This window comes from Saimiri boliviensis, chromosome 4, assembly GCF_048565385.1.
Source record: "Saimiri boliviensis isolate mSaiBol1 chromosome 4, mSaiBol1.pri, whole genome shotgun sequence".
Classification (NCBI taxonomy): Eukaryota; Metazoa; Chordata; class Mammalia; order Primates; family Cebidae; genus Saimiri; species Saimiri boliviensis.
Window position 1 is genome coordinate 26,344,117 of NC_133452.1, and position 18,940 is coordinate 26,363,056.

Here is an 18,940-nt window from a genome sequence, read left to right on the forward strand (position 1 = left end):
GCAATAGTCTATCACGGATTAAAATCTCTCCTTGCCGCTTTATCTTTGATACCCTCACTATAATGCAGTCTCCATGAACTGGATTTTTGTTTTCTCATGGGCACAAAATAGAGACTCAGCAAGTACTTGCTGAACCTTGTTGATGGGTCAACAGTGGTGCATGGGTTTTAGCCCCTAAGCCACATTTCTGGGCTGGGCTAAGCATGTTTAAGCATCTGGATGAAACATCATCGCTCATTTCACACCTTAAATACCTGGCAAGTGACAGGCGGCTGGACATCAGAGATCATGTCGGTCTTCCTAAAGGTTTCTTCAATTTGTTTTTTTGTTTTGTTTGTTTGGTTGGTTAGTGTTGTTGTTTTTTTGTTTTTGTTCTTTTTTTGAGATGGAGTTTTGCTCTGTTGCCCAGGCTGGAGTGCAGTGGCACGATCTCGGCTCACCACAACCTCTGCAATTCTTCAGCTTCAGCCTCAGCCTCCTGGGCAACTGGGACTACAGGTACTCGCCACCATGCCTGGCTCATTTCTGGAGTTTTGGTAGAGACGGGGTTTCACCATGTTGGCCAGGCTGGTCTCAAACTCCTGACCTCAAGTCATCCACCTGCCTCAGCCTTCCAAAGTGCTAGGATTATAGGTCTGAGCCCCTGCATCTGGCCTTCAATTTGTTTTTAATTCTAATAGAGCACCATCTGCTACATGCTTAGTATCAGCCATAAACAGACATAACTGAGCACAGAATAGCATGTTAATGAAAGATTACTACCGGGTGAAGAGTGTTTGCTTCACAGGAACTTTTCTTGTTGATTGTTGTTATTTCCCCACCTCTCGACCCTTTATTTCCATTTGCAGTTTTGGTCCTTAAACTTCCCTTCAACTCCAGCTCCCTCAGGGACTCTCTGGGTTTTCATTCTTAGAACTTCGTCAAAAATGCTTTGGCTGTGAATTCCAGTGACTTCCTTCAGATGCAGTCTGAAGATGTCCTTACAGTTTTTACTCTTTAGGTTCTCTTAGGTGATCTGGGGGCCATTAACCTCCCTCACCACACTCTTTCTTCTAATTTTCTTTCCCCCAGCTGTGGCTCCTCACCATTTTTAGTTGACTACAAATTCTCCCGAGTATAATCAGTTGCTTTCCAACAAATGCTTTCTAAGCAACTACCAGGGATGAGGCACTATTGTGATTATGAAAGTCTACTACTCAAAGGAACTCGAAGAGAGGGAGACAGTCTATACTCACATGAAAAGTTAAAGTTTACTGCATAGTGCTTGCTGAACAAATGATTAAGCAAGCGCTATGCAGTAAACTTTAACTTTTCATGTGAACAAAGCTATGTAGGAAAATTCCAGTGATACCCAAGGCAATAATAAATGGTCACATTATTAATTCAGCCAGCAAGTCAAACGCCTCCATTTAGAGCTGTCACCTCCCCCATTACGACATTTCTCTCTTCTACAGGGTGTTTTCGATGGGTATTATAATATCGACCACAGATAACAAAATTAACATGTCTTCTTATTGCAGTCTCAACCCTATTTTCCAACAGCTTCATAATTATCATTCCCACCACTGACATTCTGATACTCAGGTGTATCTCAGTCTCTTCGGTCTCCCTACAAGGAGATTCCGACGTTCAATCCGTGGAGGCAGAAGTTCCGAAGGTCTCCCTCCTTCCTCTTCCTGCCGTCACAGCCCTGATCTGTGTGTCAAGAAACCCAGCTCATCTTGCTCAGCCTCACCTTTTTCCAGTCTACCAAAGGCATATCAGACACTGAGAAATTAAGGATTAAAAATGCTCCACAATTGTAACACTTTTCGAAAGTCCACAGGAATCCACACTTGTCTGGGTGACGATATCTTATTTCCACAGTGAAATCAGGTATTTTTGAGAGTGGGAGAACACATTCACATGATTCTGACACTATAGCTATTAGTTATTGCTGTCCTTACTGTACCTAATTTTAAAATTAAAGTCTATCATAGGTATGTACACATAGGAAAAAGCACAGTGCACAGATAGGGTTCAGCAGGTGACATCTGCAGTTTTCCGGCATCCTCTGTGGGTCTTGGAATGGTTCCCCCACGGGGAAGAAGGGACTGCTGTCTATGCAGCTTCTACTCTTTGTTTTTTTAATGTTTTGGGTAAAGTCACTTTGAAGAACGGATTTGAGTTTTCAGTGAATAAAGTGTTTTAGTCTTTGGGGTTTTTTTGTTTTTGTTTTTGTTTATTTGTTGGAGGCAGGGTCTCACTTGGTCATCCAGGCTGGAGAGCAGTGGTGAGATTATGGCTCACTGTAGTCTCGACCTCCTGGGCTCAAGTGATCCTCCTGCCTCAGCTCCCCAAGTAGCTGGGAGTACAGACACATGCCACCATGTCCAGCTAATTTCTGTATTTTTTCTAGAGATGGGGTTTCACCATGTTGCCCAGGCTGGTCTTGAACTCCTGGGCTCAAGCCATCTGCCCACCTTGGCCTCCTCAAGTGCTTGGATTACAGGCATGAGCTACTGCACCCAGCCCTAATCTTTGTTTGTTTTTAAATCTATTCCTGCCTCTTAATTGTACAATCCTCTAGATACTAGATCCTAAAGCTTTTTCAGAGAAAGTCCCAGAAGCCAATTCATATGGACACTCTTGAAGCAAAATATTTTGTGTAGGTAAAAGTTCTAAAGCCATGCTCTCTCTAAATTCTTCAGAGCATGAATTGGTTTAGATACTTCATCAAAAAACTTCATCAAAAAAATGTGACACCCCTGCACCCACTATTTGCTATATAGATAATATATAGTAAGGTTTGCCACGCAGGAAAGCAAAAGTAGACTTTTAAGTAGCATGGAAGTTGCTACTTAAACTACAGATGGAATGTTGAGGTACATTAGTGCTATAAGGAATCAGTCCTTACAATAGTTGACAAGCCCACCCCTTCCCTTGAAGTGTGGTCTGAGGACCAGCAGCATCAGCAAAACCTAGAAGCCTGTTAGAAAGAGGACAAGCTCAATTCCCACTCCAAACCTACTGTGTTTTAACAAGATCCCCGGGTGATTCATATGTTAGAATCTGTACGAGAAAGTCTACATTAGATATGAGAAATGCTACCTTAGATAATACGACTGTCACTGAATCATATGTGAACTTGAGTGAAGCTCTGGTCAGCAGGCCATTATGTTTGATTTCAGTCGTCCGCTGGTGCATTGAAACATCACTGCAACTCCCACCTAGCAAAACATGGTGCTTTCTGGTATGGCTGACTGGGACTCTCAGTTTTCATCCTTTGTGGCGTCCCTTTCTTGCCTATTGTCTATTAACAGTGCAGCAAGGTGATCATGGCTGAAAACCACAGCCTAGGAGTAAGAGCTTGCTTGGTGAGGCCGGGAACCGGCTGAATCATACCGAGACACCCCACCCCCACTCCTAGGCACTACTTTAACACAGGTGAGGGCCTGCAAACATGAACATCAAGGGAAGCCTTAGAAGAAGAAGGCTTAATGAGCAACTGTTAAAGTAGGCGTGTGCAGTTGAAGGGAGGAGTGGCAGCCAGGCGGCTCAGGAAGGGGAGGTGAAACAGAGAAATTTGCTTACAGATTTTAACGTATGAGGCTAGTTTTTTGGCATCAGAAATTTCAAAGCACCATCTCCTCCCATAGCTGTGTAGCAGCTGCTGAGTCCACCTAGCACGTTCCTGGGCTTGGGCAAACATTCCCATCTTGCCATTGCCTGCGGCCAGCCTTCAGAGAATGTGTCACCTGCCTAAGGAGCAGCCACCCCCATAAAAAAACAATAAATCCAGATCTGGATAATCACATGTGACCTCATGCCAACTCTAAACCCTTGCTGAGAAATGTTTGATCAGATTAGGCCAAAGGAATGCCATCCCACACCCTGAACCAAAAAAAAAATCTATGGCTCCTGAATCTAGGGTCACCTTTGGGGATGTAATCCCCAGAAAGCAAGGGTTTGAACTGGCCTCACTACCATATTGTTCCGTTTGGGAAGAGACTGAGGCCTATATGCCATGTGAGGCCCATTATTAATCTTCCTGAAGGAATGAGGAGATCTGGTTCAATGACCACCGAGGGTTGCCTTGAATGGAAACCGAAGGGATCCAGGCAGCTCTGTGGAAATGTGCACCCTACGGACTGGCGTGGTTACTGGGAGGAGATTGGGCACCATCAGTCAGGGTGTTGGGGACAGAATGCCCGTTTTCATGGTCAAACCTTCTTCCCTGTACTCTTCATACTCCTCAAGCCACAGGTCCTCACCCCAGCCAACGATCACCATGTCCTTCCTATTCTGACCTTGTTGTTTTCTAGGAACATGCTCTATTCTTGCTTGTTTCCTCACAACTCTAAAACACCCATGCTGCAATGAAACATACACTTTGTTACTTAAAAAAGTTTCCTTATTCCACATAGTTTTCTCATTCTACTCTTTTCCTTCTTTCTTACCTTAAAAGACATTAGGCTTTCCTCTGTGACACCTATGCTTCCCAGAAGCCCTGAAATTCCTTACCTCCCCAGACCCCTAGGACAAGGAGGTAATCAACGTTTTTGTTGTGTTTTCGTACTCCCCCACTCTTTCTTTCCTTCCTTCCCTCCCTCCCTCCCTCTCTCCTTTCTTTCTCTTTCTTTCTTTTCTTTTCTTTTTTGAGATAGAATCTCTCTCTGTCACCCAGGCTAGAGTGCAGTGGTGCGATCTCAGCTCACTGCAACCTCTGCCTCCTGGGTTCAAGGCATTCCCCTGCCTCAGCCTACCAAGTAGCTGGGACTACAGACATGCACCACCACATCCGGCCAATTTGTGTAATTTTAGTAGAGACGGGGTTTCACAATGTTGGCCAGGCTGGTCTTGAACTCCTGACCTCAGGTGATCCACCCGCCTGGGCCTCCCAAAGTGCTGGGATTACAAGTGTGAGCTACCATGCCCGGCCAGTCCCCCAGCTCTTAGGAACTATGTTTTCCACACCTGCAAGAATACATCCAATGGTCTCTGTCCCACAAAATGGATATAGCTGGTGTCAGGAATGGCTACCTGGCCCAGGCTGGTGTGTGGAATTGGGATCCAAAGGCACCTCACTCTGCTAGCTTTAACAGAAGACATGTACATTGGAGAACTCCGAGGAGAACATGTGCTCACAGCATCAGAGGAATCTGGGAAGGAGGGAAAGACAGAAGGATGGATGGTTGGATGGATGCAAAGACAGATTAGACAGGTAGTGTTATGGACTGAATGCTTGTATCCCTTCCAAATCCAAATGTTAGAACCCCATCCCCCAACATGACGGTATTATGAGGTGGAGTCTTTGGGAGGTAATAAGGATTAGATGAGGTCTTGAGGGTGGAATCCTCATGAATGAGATTAATGTCATTATAGGAGCCCCCATAGAGCTTTCTTCCTTCCTCTGCCATGTGAGGACACAGCAAGAAGATGGCTATCTATGAACCAGGCAGCAGGCCTTCACCAAACACTGAATCTGCCAGTGTCTTGTTCTTGTACTTTCAGCCTCCAGAACTGTGAGAAATTAAATTTCTATCGTTTATAAGTCAACCAGTCTATGACAGTTTGTTATAGTAGGCCAAAATAAGATAGATTATATAAATGATGATGATGGTAATGAAGACAAATAGATGACGGATGATGAACTGATAGATGGATGGATAGATGAGAGAGAGAGAAAGAGAGAGAGGAGAGAGAGGGAGGAGAGAGAGAGAGAGTTGAGTGAGAGAGAGAGAGAAAGCAAGAGAGAGACAAAGAGAAAGCCTCTGGAAACAAAAAGAGACTGCCCTCCCTGACCACAAACAGTGTATCAATGTAACCGTTCTTGGCTGCAAGCCCTCATGAAGCCACACTCTCCTTCCTGGTTAATGGCTACTCTCGTTAACAAACAGACAAACAAACCTCCCTTCCTTCACTCAAAGAAGAAAGTCTATTGCTAAATATGGAAATTTGTTCATTTTGATCAAATCCTTGCTATTAATTAATAATCCTCTCATTCATTTATGATTGAGTCCCTTCTACAAATGTCACAGTGACTATTTCAAAGCCTCTTTCCTTTCTCTGTCTCACAGTCACTGTGTTAACAGTTCCAACTGATCTGCTTGGTTAGCACATATTACCTTGTGTGATTAAATATTTTGGAGGTATGCAGTGTTACTATAAAGTAATGTGAATGACTTAGCTGTCCAAATCATTGTTATTCCCACCTATATAATCATGCCAGGAGACAATAAATGTATTCCTGCAATGTGGCCTCTGTTCCTGCCATTTATGGAACACTTTTTGAAATCTTCCTCAGTGACAGTACATATCTATGTCACTCAAAGGTAGACATGATTTTTAGAAAGAGCTACAGCTGTAATCAGGGCAAGAGGATAAAAACAGGGTCACATATTTTAGTCACAAAACTTTTGTTGAACACTGTTTTGCCCAATAAGATTACAATGGAAATGAGTATGAACTCTTCCAATATGACAACTCTAAAAGATAACACTCATTTGAAGACATACATTCTATTACATTTACTAACCATAAAGCCACATAGGATCTCACTTTGTCACCCAGGCTGGAGGGCAGTGGCACAATCACAGCTCACTGCAGCCTCAAACTCCCAGGCTCAAGCCATCTTTCCACTTCAGCCTCCTGAGTAGCTGGGACCACAGGTGCACACCAGTTTACCTGGCTCATTTTTTTATTTTTTATTTTTTTGTAGAGACAGGGTCTTACTATGTTGCCCAGGCTGGTCTCAAGCTCCGGGGCTCAAGCAATTCTTATGCCTCCACCTCCCGAAGTGCTGGGATTACATGTATGAGGAATTGTGCCCAGCCTAAATCACATTCTTTATCACTATCACATCTTCCTGTCCTGTAGGCCAAACCTCTGGAGCAGAAATCCAAGATTTATAATGCCCTGTAGTTTGGAGAAAAGGGGCTTAATATGTTTGTTTTTGATATTTAGGCTACTTGAAGATTATTTAACAGAAATTATACCTCCAAAGAAGACATGCCAAACATTCAGGTAGGTTAAAATATATGTAACACAAAAAAGAAGATTAGAAATCAACATTAATGATTTGATTCATGACCATTAATTATTATGTCACATGCTTATAGTATGTGAGCTGTGGACCCCAAATCAAAGCACTGTACCTCTGACAATCTTGCCCTGGCCACGGTCTAAAGTTCTAGAGAGAGATAATAGACTTAAAAAAAAAATCACATTTCTTCCTGTTATGAGGGATAAGCAGTAGCTACTCTTTCTCAAGACTTCACAGAAGTATCAAGAAACTGCAAAGTAAGATATATAAATGTCAAATTTTAGCCAATAGGTCACAAAATAAGTTAGAACTCAGAAATCATTTTAAGGCAAGCTGGTGCAACCTACTTCTTTGTGCAAATTTCAGCAAGTGTGATCAAAGATAATGAGTCACTCAGCATGGTATTTTAAAAACACTAAAGCCGCTTCAATGTGTTTTCCTGAGTTTCACTGTAACTGAAACTACACTTGTACCTTGAGACAAGATATGGTCCTTGGACATTAATTAAACACATGACTCCAAAACTGAGTTGGTTTAGATTAAAAGAATATACCTAAGTGTTGATCATCGAAATGTGTTAGCCTGAAAACACTGGCAGAAACCCTTCACAAGTCAGTCAAAGTTCTTCTTTATGCTAGAAATGTGGTGTTGAATGCAACTTTAAACAGACAATTGACCGGGGCCTTAAAAAGACTTTTGGATAGAAAGTGATATTTATTCTAATGATCTTTTTCATAGTGCAGAGTAAAACATAATGCAATTTTCCCTCTGTTGGTGGAGATAAACAGGAGTTCTTTCGATGAGGGGCAATAGATATGCTTAGGGTAGTGTGGGGTAAGAAAACAGTGTGAGCGTTGAAGTCATGAGGATTTGAGTCTTGGTTCTGTTCCTTCCCTGCTGCCTGTGGGACGTGGATGGGTTACTCCATCCTTCTGAAGCCAGATTCCTTATCTCAGCAAAGGAGCTGATATGCTGTTCTCTCACAGGGTTGCTGTAAGGATACAGTGTGATCATGTGGGTAAATAATACAGGATTGGACTAGCATGAGTGTAGTTCTTTCTGCCTTCCTTTGCCTACATTCTTGCATCCAAGACCCAGCACCAGCATTCCCAGGAGTCTGTGGAGTCCCTGTAACTGGGCTTCTACCACCGCTAGCCTCAGGCTGAAGTGACACCCATGACTTCCTTTTTACTCTTGACTTCCATAGGTGCTGCCAAGTGAGGTTTACACACTACCCCCAAGGAAGTTCTAATGATCTCATGGGTGGCTGTATAAAAAACAAAACAGTCCAGGCACAGTGGCTCATGCCTGCAATCCCACCACTTTGGGAGCCCAAGGCAGGTGGCTCACTTAAGGTCAGGAGTTTGAGACCAACATGGTGAAACCCCATCTCTACCAAAAACTACAAAAATTAGGCAGGCATGATGGCACATGCCTGTAGTCCCAGCTATTCAGGAAGCTGAGGTAGGAGAATCACTTAAACCTGGGAGGCCGAGGTTGTGGTGAGCTAAGAAGGCACCATTGCACTCCAGCCTGGATGACAGAGTGAGACCCTATCTCAAGTAAGAAAAAAACCCAAATCTCTCATTATTTTAAAATTTTAAAACATTTAGAAATCCCCATTTTTACCCAATCTTCTATTTGCACATTTAAAATAATCACTTTAGGCTAGTTTTTGGTTTATAGATACTTAATGTCAACAGAACTAATTTTTAGGCAATTCATTCATTAATTCCACGAGTATCCACTGAGCACCTATTATGTACCAGGCTCTGTAGTAGGTGCTGAGAATGCAAAAATAAATAAAATATGCTTTCTGTCTGCAACGGTTTTAAAGTGTAGGGAAGGAGACAAATCCATCCAGCATTTTAATGTAGCACAGGAGGTCTTATCATGGAAGCAGGCAAAGATGCCACCATTTACACAGCAATTTAAAGTTCAAAAGCCCTTTTCATACATTTTAGACTCACAACAATCCTATGAACTCTGTGTTACTGTTACTAACCATTTCCAGGTCAGATACAAGGAAACCTAGCATAGGGACGTGACTTAAACCTAGCATAGGCAGGTGACAGGTATCAATCTGTCCTAAGATTACATAGATAATAACCAGATTCTGTATATGGGGGAGAAAAGTGTGATACCTTTTCTCACCCATCGTAAGGGTCATGGTAACACTCCTATAACACAAGACAGGTTAGCAAGAGAAAAGTCTAACAAACTTCTTGAATCAAAGTTTTATTTAACAAAGAAGGTTTCAGAAATGAAGACCCAAACACCCAAGGAAACTGTTTAGTTTTACACTGAATGTTGATGAATAGACGTCATGGAGAAGTGTGATTGACCTAATTGTGATAGCATGAGTGACATGCTATGTCACTCATGTCAGCATGGCCTGTCTCTGCAGATTCTTCTCGGTATCTCTGTGGCTCCTTCCCTTCCTTTTCCTTCCCTTCCCTTTCTTTTCCTTCCCTTCCCTTTTCCTCCTCCTCCCTCTTTCCTTCCTTTTTTCCTTCCCTCCCTCTTTCCTTCCTTTCTTCCTTCCCTCCCCCTCCCTCTTTCCCTCCTGGGATGAAGGTCTTATGACCTACTATCACACAAAGCAGGTCAAAGAATTTCTCTCTGACTAGCTCCTACACAGAAAGGCAGGACAAGATTAGAGTAGCATTCCTGGTTTCTACAACCCACCTTGGGGAAGAGGAATCCCAGTCTCTGTAGCCTGCCTTTGGGGAGACAGGGGAATAGAAGATAGGAGGTCAAGAGAAGGTCAGAAAGTGCCTTTACTTCTGAGGCCCTTCCAGTGTCCTTCAGTTAGAAATACTTAGCACCTCAAAGCACCGTGCTTTGGGGTATTGTTTTCTGAGCCCTGACAGTCCCAATCTCAGTTGTCTGTGCTCTTTCTACCATTGTCTCTGTCTCAGTGTCCATGTCAGAATATACTCAGAATAGATCTCTATCAAACTTGCAAATACCTTACAAATGTCAACTAAACTGTGTCTCCCAGGAAAAAGGCAAACACAGCAAGCTCCAAACTCAGCCCTCGCCCAGCTCTCTAGTCTCCCTTCTCTCCCCTCTCCCAAAAGAACCCACTCAGAGCCAGAAGCAGCTGCTGAGTGTTTTCGGATTATGTTAGGTTGTTTTCAGCCTTTCCATGTACTGTTTCCCATCCCCAAACACTCTTCTTCCCCTACCCAGCTCCATCTTTCAGTTCCTTCTTTCGCATGCAGATAGGTTTCACCTCTTTCCAGAGGCCTTTTCTCTCCTAAGGCATTCCCTACAGCTGATCCTCCTACAGCTGATCCTGCAAGCCCAGGACAGAGCACTAATCATTGCTTATACTTTACTGCACTGTGATCTTTGGCTTATTGGCCTGTCTTTCCCCACTAAACTGTGAGTTTCTGAGGGATGTCTTTGCACCTCTGTGTTAGCCCATTAGCAGTATGTTGCCTGAATGAATAAATGAAAAATCAAGACATGCCCTCGCCCAGAGCATCTCCAGCCGTAGCTAGTGCCCAGAATAAATCCACAGCTTTAATATCTGTCTCAGAGCTGCCATTGATGTACTGATGCAAACTAGAGCTTAACTAGCTTAAGTAAATTAGCTGTTCATGCATCCTCTGAAAACAAGAACAGTCATCATCATCATCATCATGTTATTTACTGAGCATCATGCATGGCATACAGCATAGATCACTGGAGATGCTGCTGTATCTGGCCTGCCACGCCCTTTCTGAATATCCTCTCGGCTTTCAGTCTAACTCCAGAAACACAGAATCACATCTGTTCACCTTTGTCTGCCCAACGCCTGAGACAGTACTTGGTGCATAGCAGCCTTCATTAAAGATGGATTGAATGAATGGATGGATGGATGGATGGAAACTGGCCAGGCTCAGTCCCTTCTACGTGGCCATGTTGGCATAGTGACTTCATATTCCACATCTGGTTTGGGCTCCAGTGGGTATCTGATCAAAGGCAACCAATTCACAGGCCCCTCTGGGGCATATGATCTCTGTCTTGTTATATAAAGCTGACTTCACACAACAGGTCTTTATAGAGAATTTGAACTACAAAATATGAAGAAATGCCTCCAGGTAAAGACAAGGCAAGAGCTAGGAGGAAACAAGGGAAGATTGCTGTCAAGTAAGTGGGACACCTGATGTGCCATTTTAAGTACATGGATGAAGAAGCACCTGTGAAGGAGAGAGAATCTGTCTTGATTAGAGAGTAAGAAAGCAGATCAACAGAGAGACAGAAGCTCAAGTCCGCTGAAACCATGCCAGCCTAGGAAAGGGTAAGAGAAAGAGGAATTGGTTGCCTCAATTCCTGAGAACTCTCAGGTGTCAGCCCCAGGTCAGGTGCAATCTGATCTAATAAGGGCCTCCTGACTTAACAGGTGAAGCTGACTTTTCAAATGTGCCAAACTCTAATACAGAACTGTCATCAGCTGCTATGGTAACTCAGTGAGAATTAGGAAGTGCCCCTTCTGGAATGAAGCCTGACCAGTGGTCAGCCTCCTGGGTAGGTGAGAGGCTCATGGCCTTTGTGCAAAGAAAAGGGTGCTCCCCCTGTGGGATAAGGAAGGTACACATGTCCACACCAGGTGCATACCTTGACCTGGGCAAAGCACAGGCTGGACCTGTGCCCACAGACACCCTCTCCATCCAGCACCCTCTTGGGTTGCCCAAGCTGGCCTGGACAGGGTGGTCTTGCTGTTCCCTGATGAGAGAGAGACAGAAAGTAAACTTAGAGCCAGATGGTCTTTGGTAAAAGCCCACTCTGAGTTACACAAATGTAAAGTGAGCAGGTGTTTATTGTTTCTGGCCTAGGGCACTTGCCACTCAGTTCGTGGCTGGGGCTCAGAAGCCTCTTAGGGCCCAGCCACCCTTTTGGGGCACAAAGCAGCAACTCAAAGAGTCCTAACCTTGGAGGTCAGTAAGAAACACAGTAGAAGGCCCAGCAAGGGATGATCAAGCACGGGCTTCCCCCAAAGGCACAGGTGACCCTCCACAGCAGAACTGGTCTTGGGCAGCAGCATCTGGTGGCAGTGGCCAGGCAGCGGTGAGTATGAACTGACAGCAGTGAGTGCGATTGAGGTATGCTGGAATTCTCACTTCCACTTAGCACCGAACACACCAGGAATTAAAGACACGAGAAAGAGATCCTGGATTTGCTGTTACCTCTATACCTGTATATACCAGGGCACAGGGATACTGAAGAGATGAATCAGAGTAATTAAAAGATGAGACGGTATTTGCACACTAAGCTAGTGATGTGGTCCATACACCTAGACTACATTTTTTTTTTTTTTTTGGAGGTGACTCAAATGGTTCTTCGATCTAGGTAGCCCAATGTGCAATGTGCAAGACTAAGCGTCATCACATGAGAATAATCAACATCTTTTGGTCCTCCCTACAGCCCACACAGGTCCAGAACAGCACCTGGAACCCAGTAGGCCGACAGTGAGTACCTGCTGAATCCTTACATGGTCTGTGCCCTGGGCTGTGTGTCTTCAGTATTTACTTACCAAACACTGGGCTTATCAGAAGAGCACATCAGAAACCACTAAAGTTATCAGAGCTCCTAATACTGAACTGGATTGGTCTAAAACTTAAGGGAATGCCTGACCATATACTATGGGAACCTTGTTTCAAGATTTTACTCTAAATATTGAGTTAAACATCACTTTATTTACAAGGAAATACTGAATTTTTAAAATCCAAGGCTGGGAGCAGTGGCACGTTCCTATAACATCAGCTACTCAGGAGGCTGAGGCAGGAGGATCCCTGGAGCCTTAGAATTTGAGACTGCAATACACTGTGGTTGTGCTCGTGAATAGCTATTGCACTACAATTTGGGCAGCACAGCAAGACTCTGTCTCAGAAAAAGAAAAATAAGTTCAGGACTTTTGTTGAATTCCAGAAGTGTGAGTTCAAAAACCATATGGCAAAATCAATCTGCATTTTTATAAACTCAATAAAAGTTTATTCATTAATTCCACTGTTATTTCAATTCTAGCTTTAATAACTACTTATTTGAAAATACTTTATTTTCTTAACTTTTCTGTGTAGATTTTGAAATATAAAACTGGCTTGGGTTTTTTTGTTTTTTGTTTTTTTTTGTTTGTTTGTTTGTTTTTCTGACAAAGCACATGCATTCTTATGTTAAAAATTCCTTAAGCCAGAAGTTAAATAAAATCCCTTGAAGTCTGAGATGCTTTTCTTGATGAAAATCTAGTAATAATCTAGTATAGTCAGGGGAAGCCGATTCTCTTGGGGTATCTTCACAGTATCTATCAACAGTGCTAGCACAGAATAGGTCTTTAAAAACATATATTTAGGCAGGCGTGGTGGCTCACGCCTGTAATCCCAGCACTTTGGGAGGCCAAGGCGGAAGGATCACAAGGCCAGGAGATTGAGACCATCCTGGCTAACATGGTGAAATCCCGTCTCTACTAAAAACATAAAAAAATTAATTGCGTGTGCTGGCACACGCCTGCAGTCCCAGCTACTCGGGAGGCTGAGGCAGGAGAATTGCTTGAACCCAGGAGGCGAAGGTTGTAGTGACCCAAGATTGCATCACTGCACTCCAGCCTGGGCAACAGAGCAAGATTCTGTCTCAAAAATATGTATATATACATATATATTTTTTTTCTTCTTTTTTTGTATACATATATATGTGTATATATATATATGTATACATATATATATGTATACATACATATATATATATATATATATATATATATATTTAGTATTGGATTGACTGATTAAAGCAGTGAGCAAGTTTTTAGAGGCTGAGTTCCAAGTTTTTATTATTCTTTCCTGGAAAGAAGGATGGAGGGGGAGCTGTGGCAGGGGGGTTGGGGTAATGGTTGCAGGTAGCAAGGATGGTAGATGGTTCTGGAAGGAGGCTGTTCTCTGATCGTTCTTGGCAAGCACTGTTTCTTCCCCTTCCTCTTCTCCCTTTCAGGCCACTGTCACTGCAAAAGGTGATTTCCTTTTCCTCTCAACACTATTCTAAGGACTTATAGCAGGGAGTTAACTCATGATTAGAAATTATCCTTTAGGAAGAACATTTGACAACTAGCTGGAATCAAAAATAGGAGTGAAGAAGGCTGCTTGGGAGGCTGCAGCAGTATAAGAGGGGTTGTAGCAACAGGGATGTGAGAAAATACTAAAACACATTCTTTAACTTTACGCTTGTACCACGGTATCACCACACATACGGCAGCAAGCCAGGGTGACATATATGCTACAGGACAGCGGTTCTCAAACTTTGCTACTCATTAGCATCGTCTAATGCCCGGGCTGCACCTGATGCCAATGAATCAGAATCCCCAGGTGTGGGTCCCAGCCACAAGTTGTTTTGTTGTTATCTCCCCAAGCAATTCCTATGTGTAGCCAAGTCTGAAAGCCCGTGTGGGAGAGTAGCACTTCTCAAACTGGAAGGTATCTAAGAACCTGGAGATCTTATTAAAATGCAGATTCAGATTAAGCAGGTGTGGGGTGGGGCCTGAGATTCTGCAATGAGGCCACAGATGCTGGCTGTTTTGGCAAAGCCACATATGACCTTGCTCTCGGTGCTGCCTGTGTGTGTGCCCAAAGCTTCTGGGGAAAGGCTGGAAATGGGGCTACTATAGCATCAGGAGAAGGGAATGTTTTTACCAGGTATGTAACTTTCTTATTATGCCTCTAAGATAATTCAGAGATCCCAGCACAGTCATCTTGCCGATTCTCGGATCCATCCTGCATGGCTTACCGAGGCTCCCGAGGCTGTGGGGCAGTCGGGGGGAAAACACCGTATGTCAGTGAAAGACCTGCTCATTCTTTTTCTCTCTTACTCTAAAAGCAGGGAGCTCCTGATCACATTTAGTCTGCTCTTAAAGGGATCCAAGGCTCCGTTCTGAAAATGAAATCAGTCACATGAAAGTTCACTCTTCTATACGTGTGTCAGCATCCTGTGACACAGGAGACAACTGAGCTGAAAGGTGTCACTTCCTAGCATCCATTAAGAGGACACAGAAAATATGAAGAGTCCTTGGAAGAAAAATAATTTCATAAATTGGAGCCCACGGTTCACAGGATGTACACTTGGCACACTCAGATTTTAAATGTCTTTCCTATTGTTTTTCAGCACACAGGCCATGATTTCCATCTATGAAAATGAAAAATGGTGATACAAGCTATACTTTATCTACAATCACCAACTGGATGAACTCTCAGTGGTCTCTTGAGAGTCTCTGAACAGTTTATCTTTGTAAAAATCAGTCAAAATAATCCATGGCTCGAGTTCAGTTTGGCCAAGACACCAAGAGCAGGTGGTAAAAACATGTTTGGACTCAATGCTTTCCACAAGGCAAATTCAGAAGAAGACTCTTTACGCAAATCCCGTGATCAGTATCCCACTACCTCCATTTTAAGAGTTCTGACTCGTTTCATCCAATGCGATCTACAATGCTTTTGAGATGTTTCAAGTACACATGTTGGGTGGCAAAAACAATATGATAAGAATAAGAAGACAGAAGGTTATGTTGAGAAAGAGAGTCAGCCAGCTGAAGCCGAGTTAGAGGCATGGAAATGTGCTTTTTTGAACAGGAATTTTTAGGTGAGATTGAGTTAGAGCCCGAAGAAGGCCTGATCCCCGAGCACAGATACTGAAAACCTTGGCAGTGGTAGGGGTACTGCGCACATTCACGCCGGCAGGGGCTTTTGCTGCTATAGGTAGTTTTGATGCTAGCTTCATTTCTAGTTTCCCAGCTCCCATGCATCCTACACAGATTGCACATCACAAAACTGGTGGAAACTTGACACATCTGGTGAACTTTCTAAAAACAGTCCTACAGTTCTTAGGCTAATGCCTTGTTCAAAAGCAGCTTTAAAATGATGATTTAATCCTCATAAACTCCCGATGCGGTAGTACCATACTATCATTACCTCTCTCAATACTGAGATTAGAGAGACAAGGTTAAGTGATTTGCCCAATGTCACACAAAACGGCTGACAGCTTCGGCCTCTGCTGAGTTCCTGATTCTGTCGGTCCCCGTACACTGGGCACAGGGCAGCCTCTGAGGACGCAATGGGCTAGTGCTACTGCAAAGGGGGCTTGAGATTTTTTTTTTTTTTTTTTTTGGTGGGACAGAGTCTCACTCTGTCGCCCAGGCTGGAGTGCAGTGGTGTGATCTTGGTTCACTGCAACCTCCGCCTCCAGGGTTCAAGAGATTCTCCTGCCTCAACCTCCTGGGTAGCTGGGATTACAGGCATGCGCCACCACAGCAGCTAATTTTTTGTATTTTTAGTAGAGATGAAGTTTCATCATGTTGGCCAGGCTGGTCTCAAACTTCTGACCTCGAGTGATCCTCAGGCCTTCAGCCTCCCAAAGCGCTGGGATTACAGGCGTGAGCCACCGCGCCTGGCAGAGGCTTTTTCAAACATCTAAAGGATGAGCTACAGAAACAGCCCGCCAAACTCTCCCCTGCCCTCCCCATCAACTGCATGGGTTTTTGCAAGGAGGTAAAACTCATATTCCGGGTTCTCTTTCCAGCAACCCCCAAAAGGAGTCTTTATTTCAGAACTATGAGCAGTTGGGAGGCCTCCCAAGACCTGCACTGGCCCCAGCCCACGAAGTGAGGGAGCCGCACCCTTCCAAGGGACAAAAGTCGCGCCGAAAACCTAGAAGGTTCCTCCTTCTGTTGGAAAAGCCTCCGAAGCTGAGCTGCGATGCTGCCTGGCGCCGCGGAGCCGAGCGGGAGCGCTCCCCACCCAACCCAGGCTGCACACTCGCCCCGCAAGGCGAGCGCCCACCCAAGCGCACCAAGCGGTCGCCTGCTTTCAGCATCTTCCGCCGAGGGTCGCCGAGCCCCGGCAGCCGAGAAGGAGGCGGCGGTGCAGGGAGTTCGGCCTCCGCCCTCCCCTGTCTCCCACCCCACCCTGCCGCCAGCCTGCCTGTCCAGTGCCCGCGGGCGCCCCTGGCTGGCCGCGTCACCCTCGCGGCCACCTGCCCGCGGCCGGCCCTCCCCGGCCAGCGCCCCGAGCCGCCCTTACCTGAGCCGGAGATGTGGACCCGGAGCGGGCGGCCCCTGCTCGAGGACGAGGAGAGGTCGCTCTGCGAGCGGCCGCGGGGGCTCGGGTCCCCGGGAAGCCAGCGCAGGGCAAGCGCCGGCGGCGGTATGGACGCCTCGGGCTCGGGGACTGAGACCGCCGCCGCCGGCCTGGCCGGATCGCCCGGGGACCCCGCGGGACGCGAGCCCGCCTCGGCCATCGACTCCTGGAGGCGGGGCCGGAGCACCGGGTGGGGCTGGCGCGGAGGGCTGCGCTGCCCGCTGCTGCCGGGCTCTGCCCCGCGCGCCGCAACTCCGAGGCAGCGAGAAGGGCGGGGAGGTGGACGCCGGGCGCCGAGGAGCCGGTACGGAGGGCGGGAGGAGGAAGAGGACAGAAAAGTTTGCACAGGAAGGAGCCGCCTACAGCCGGCTCTCGCTCCAGCAGGCGCTCAAAGCTGGGCCGCCCTCGGTGCCCGCGAACCTGCCCGGCTGCTCCGCCCCCAAGCCCCGGTCAGCGGCCCCGGGCAGGATGGCAGCAGGGTGTCCCCTCCACGGAGTCCTGTTCACCCAGCAATCCGGCCGCAGAAAAGCCGAGTTTGGGCTTCAGGAGCTCGGATGCAAGGTCAGAGCTAACGATATCATTTCCATTGTGGTGGGTGGGGGTGCCATGTACACAGACGTGAGCCGCCCTGTGATGGAGCAAGAATGATCATACCTGGTTAACGGATAGGAAACTCCGGCGTGAAAAGGCATTGCACTTGCCGGGTGGGTTAGGGGCAGTTTCTGGAGTCCCTTGTGAAATGAAGCCTAATGCCCTTCCCCACCCACACCCACACCCCTTGCCCTCAAAGCCCACCTCTACCTCTCACTATTGTCCACATCCCTGGGTATCCGTCTACTGGGTGCAGGGAGCAAAAAGTAGCTTCCATCCACCCTTCTAGGTTCTTTGGCTGGTCTATTAATTAAATTGCCATAAGGCATATTAACAGGACAAAGAAAACCCATTTTAATTACCAGCATTCACACAGGAGTTTCACAAAATATGGGGCTCAAAGGGTCAGATGATTGAAGCTTGTATAGCATCCTGAGTTACAGAAAAGAACAGAATTTTGGATCTTAGGGTGGGCACAGGTGAAGTTATGGGAGAGTGTGGGGAGAAGTGTATAAAGAATAAAGGTTGTCTCGTGCAGATTTTCAAAAGCTGATCAGGTAATGAGTTGTTTTCTAGCAGAAGAACAGGTAATTGTCTGGGCCTGCCGTGATCCCAGATTTTCCCACTCCTGACAGATGAGCTCCTTTTAGAGGAATGATGGAGTTTTGCTCTTGTCTCCCAGACTGGAGTGCAATCTCTGCTCACTGCAACCTCTGCCTCCCCGGTTCAAGCTGTTCTCCTGCCTCAGCCTCCCAAGTAGCTGGAATTACAGGTGACTGCTACCACACCCAGCTAATTTTCATATGTGTGTGTGTGTGTGTATGTGTGTGTGTGTGTGTATTTTTTTTAGTAGAGTCGGGGTTTCACCTTGTTGCCCAGACTGGTCTCGAACTCCTGACCTCAGGTGATCCACCCGCCTCAGCCTCCCAAAGTGCTGGGATTACAGGCTGGAGGATCTGTCTTTAGGCAGATAAAAGGAAGTTCAGAGAAAGCTCCTTCTTGCAGTTGCTCTTCCCCAAGCACCCTCAATTTAAAGTAACCAGCCTGCCAAAGCAGCATATTCGGGGGCAGCATTTTCTGAACTCCTTCATAAGTAAATACTCAAACGTCATGTTTAAAAGGCCAGCCTCCTGAGAGCTAAATAAATGTCATGGATTTGATGTCTGAGGCAACACTTTCTAACGGAAAGACAACTGCATTGATTAGAAATATCTTAGTTAATGCTACA

General features: G+C 45.5%; 1 protein-coding gene across 4 annotated transcripts in view; it reads right to left on the minus strand.

Moving 5' to 3' along the window:
- Positions 1–17,487, minus strand: part of PHACTR2 (phosphatase and actin regulator 2) — a 302,003-nt gene extending 284,516 nt beyond the window's left edge. For 3 of the 4 annotated variants that reach the window (XM_039465367.2, XM_074397354.1, XM_039465369.2), the window contains exon 1: positions 17,065–17,487. In XM_039465367.2, the coding sequence (XP_039321301.1) occupies positions 17,065–17,281 (217 nt within the window). In that variant the 5' untranslated portion in view covers positions 17,282–17,487. The remainder of the gene's footprint in view (positions 1–17,064) is intronic. The other variant, XM_039465372.2, reaches the window with a different exon arrangement.
- Between the last annotated feature and the right edge of the window lie 1,453 nt (positions 17,488–18,940).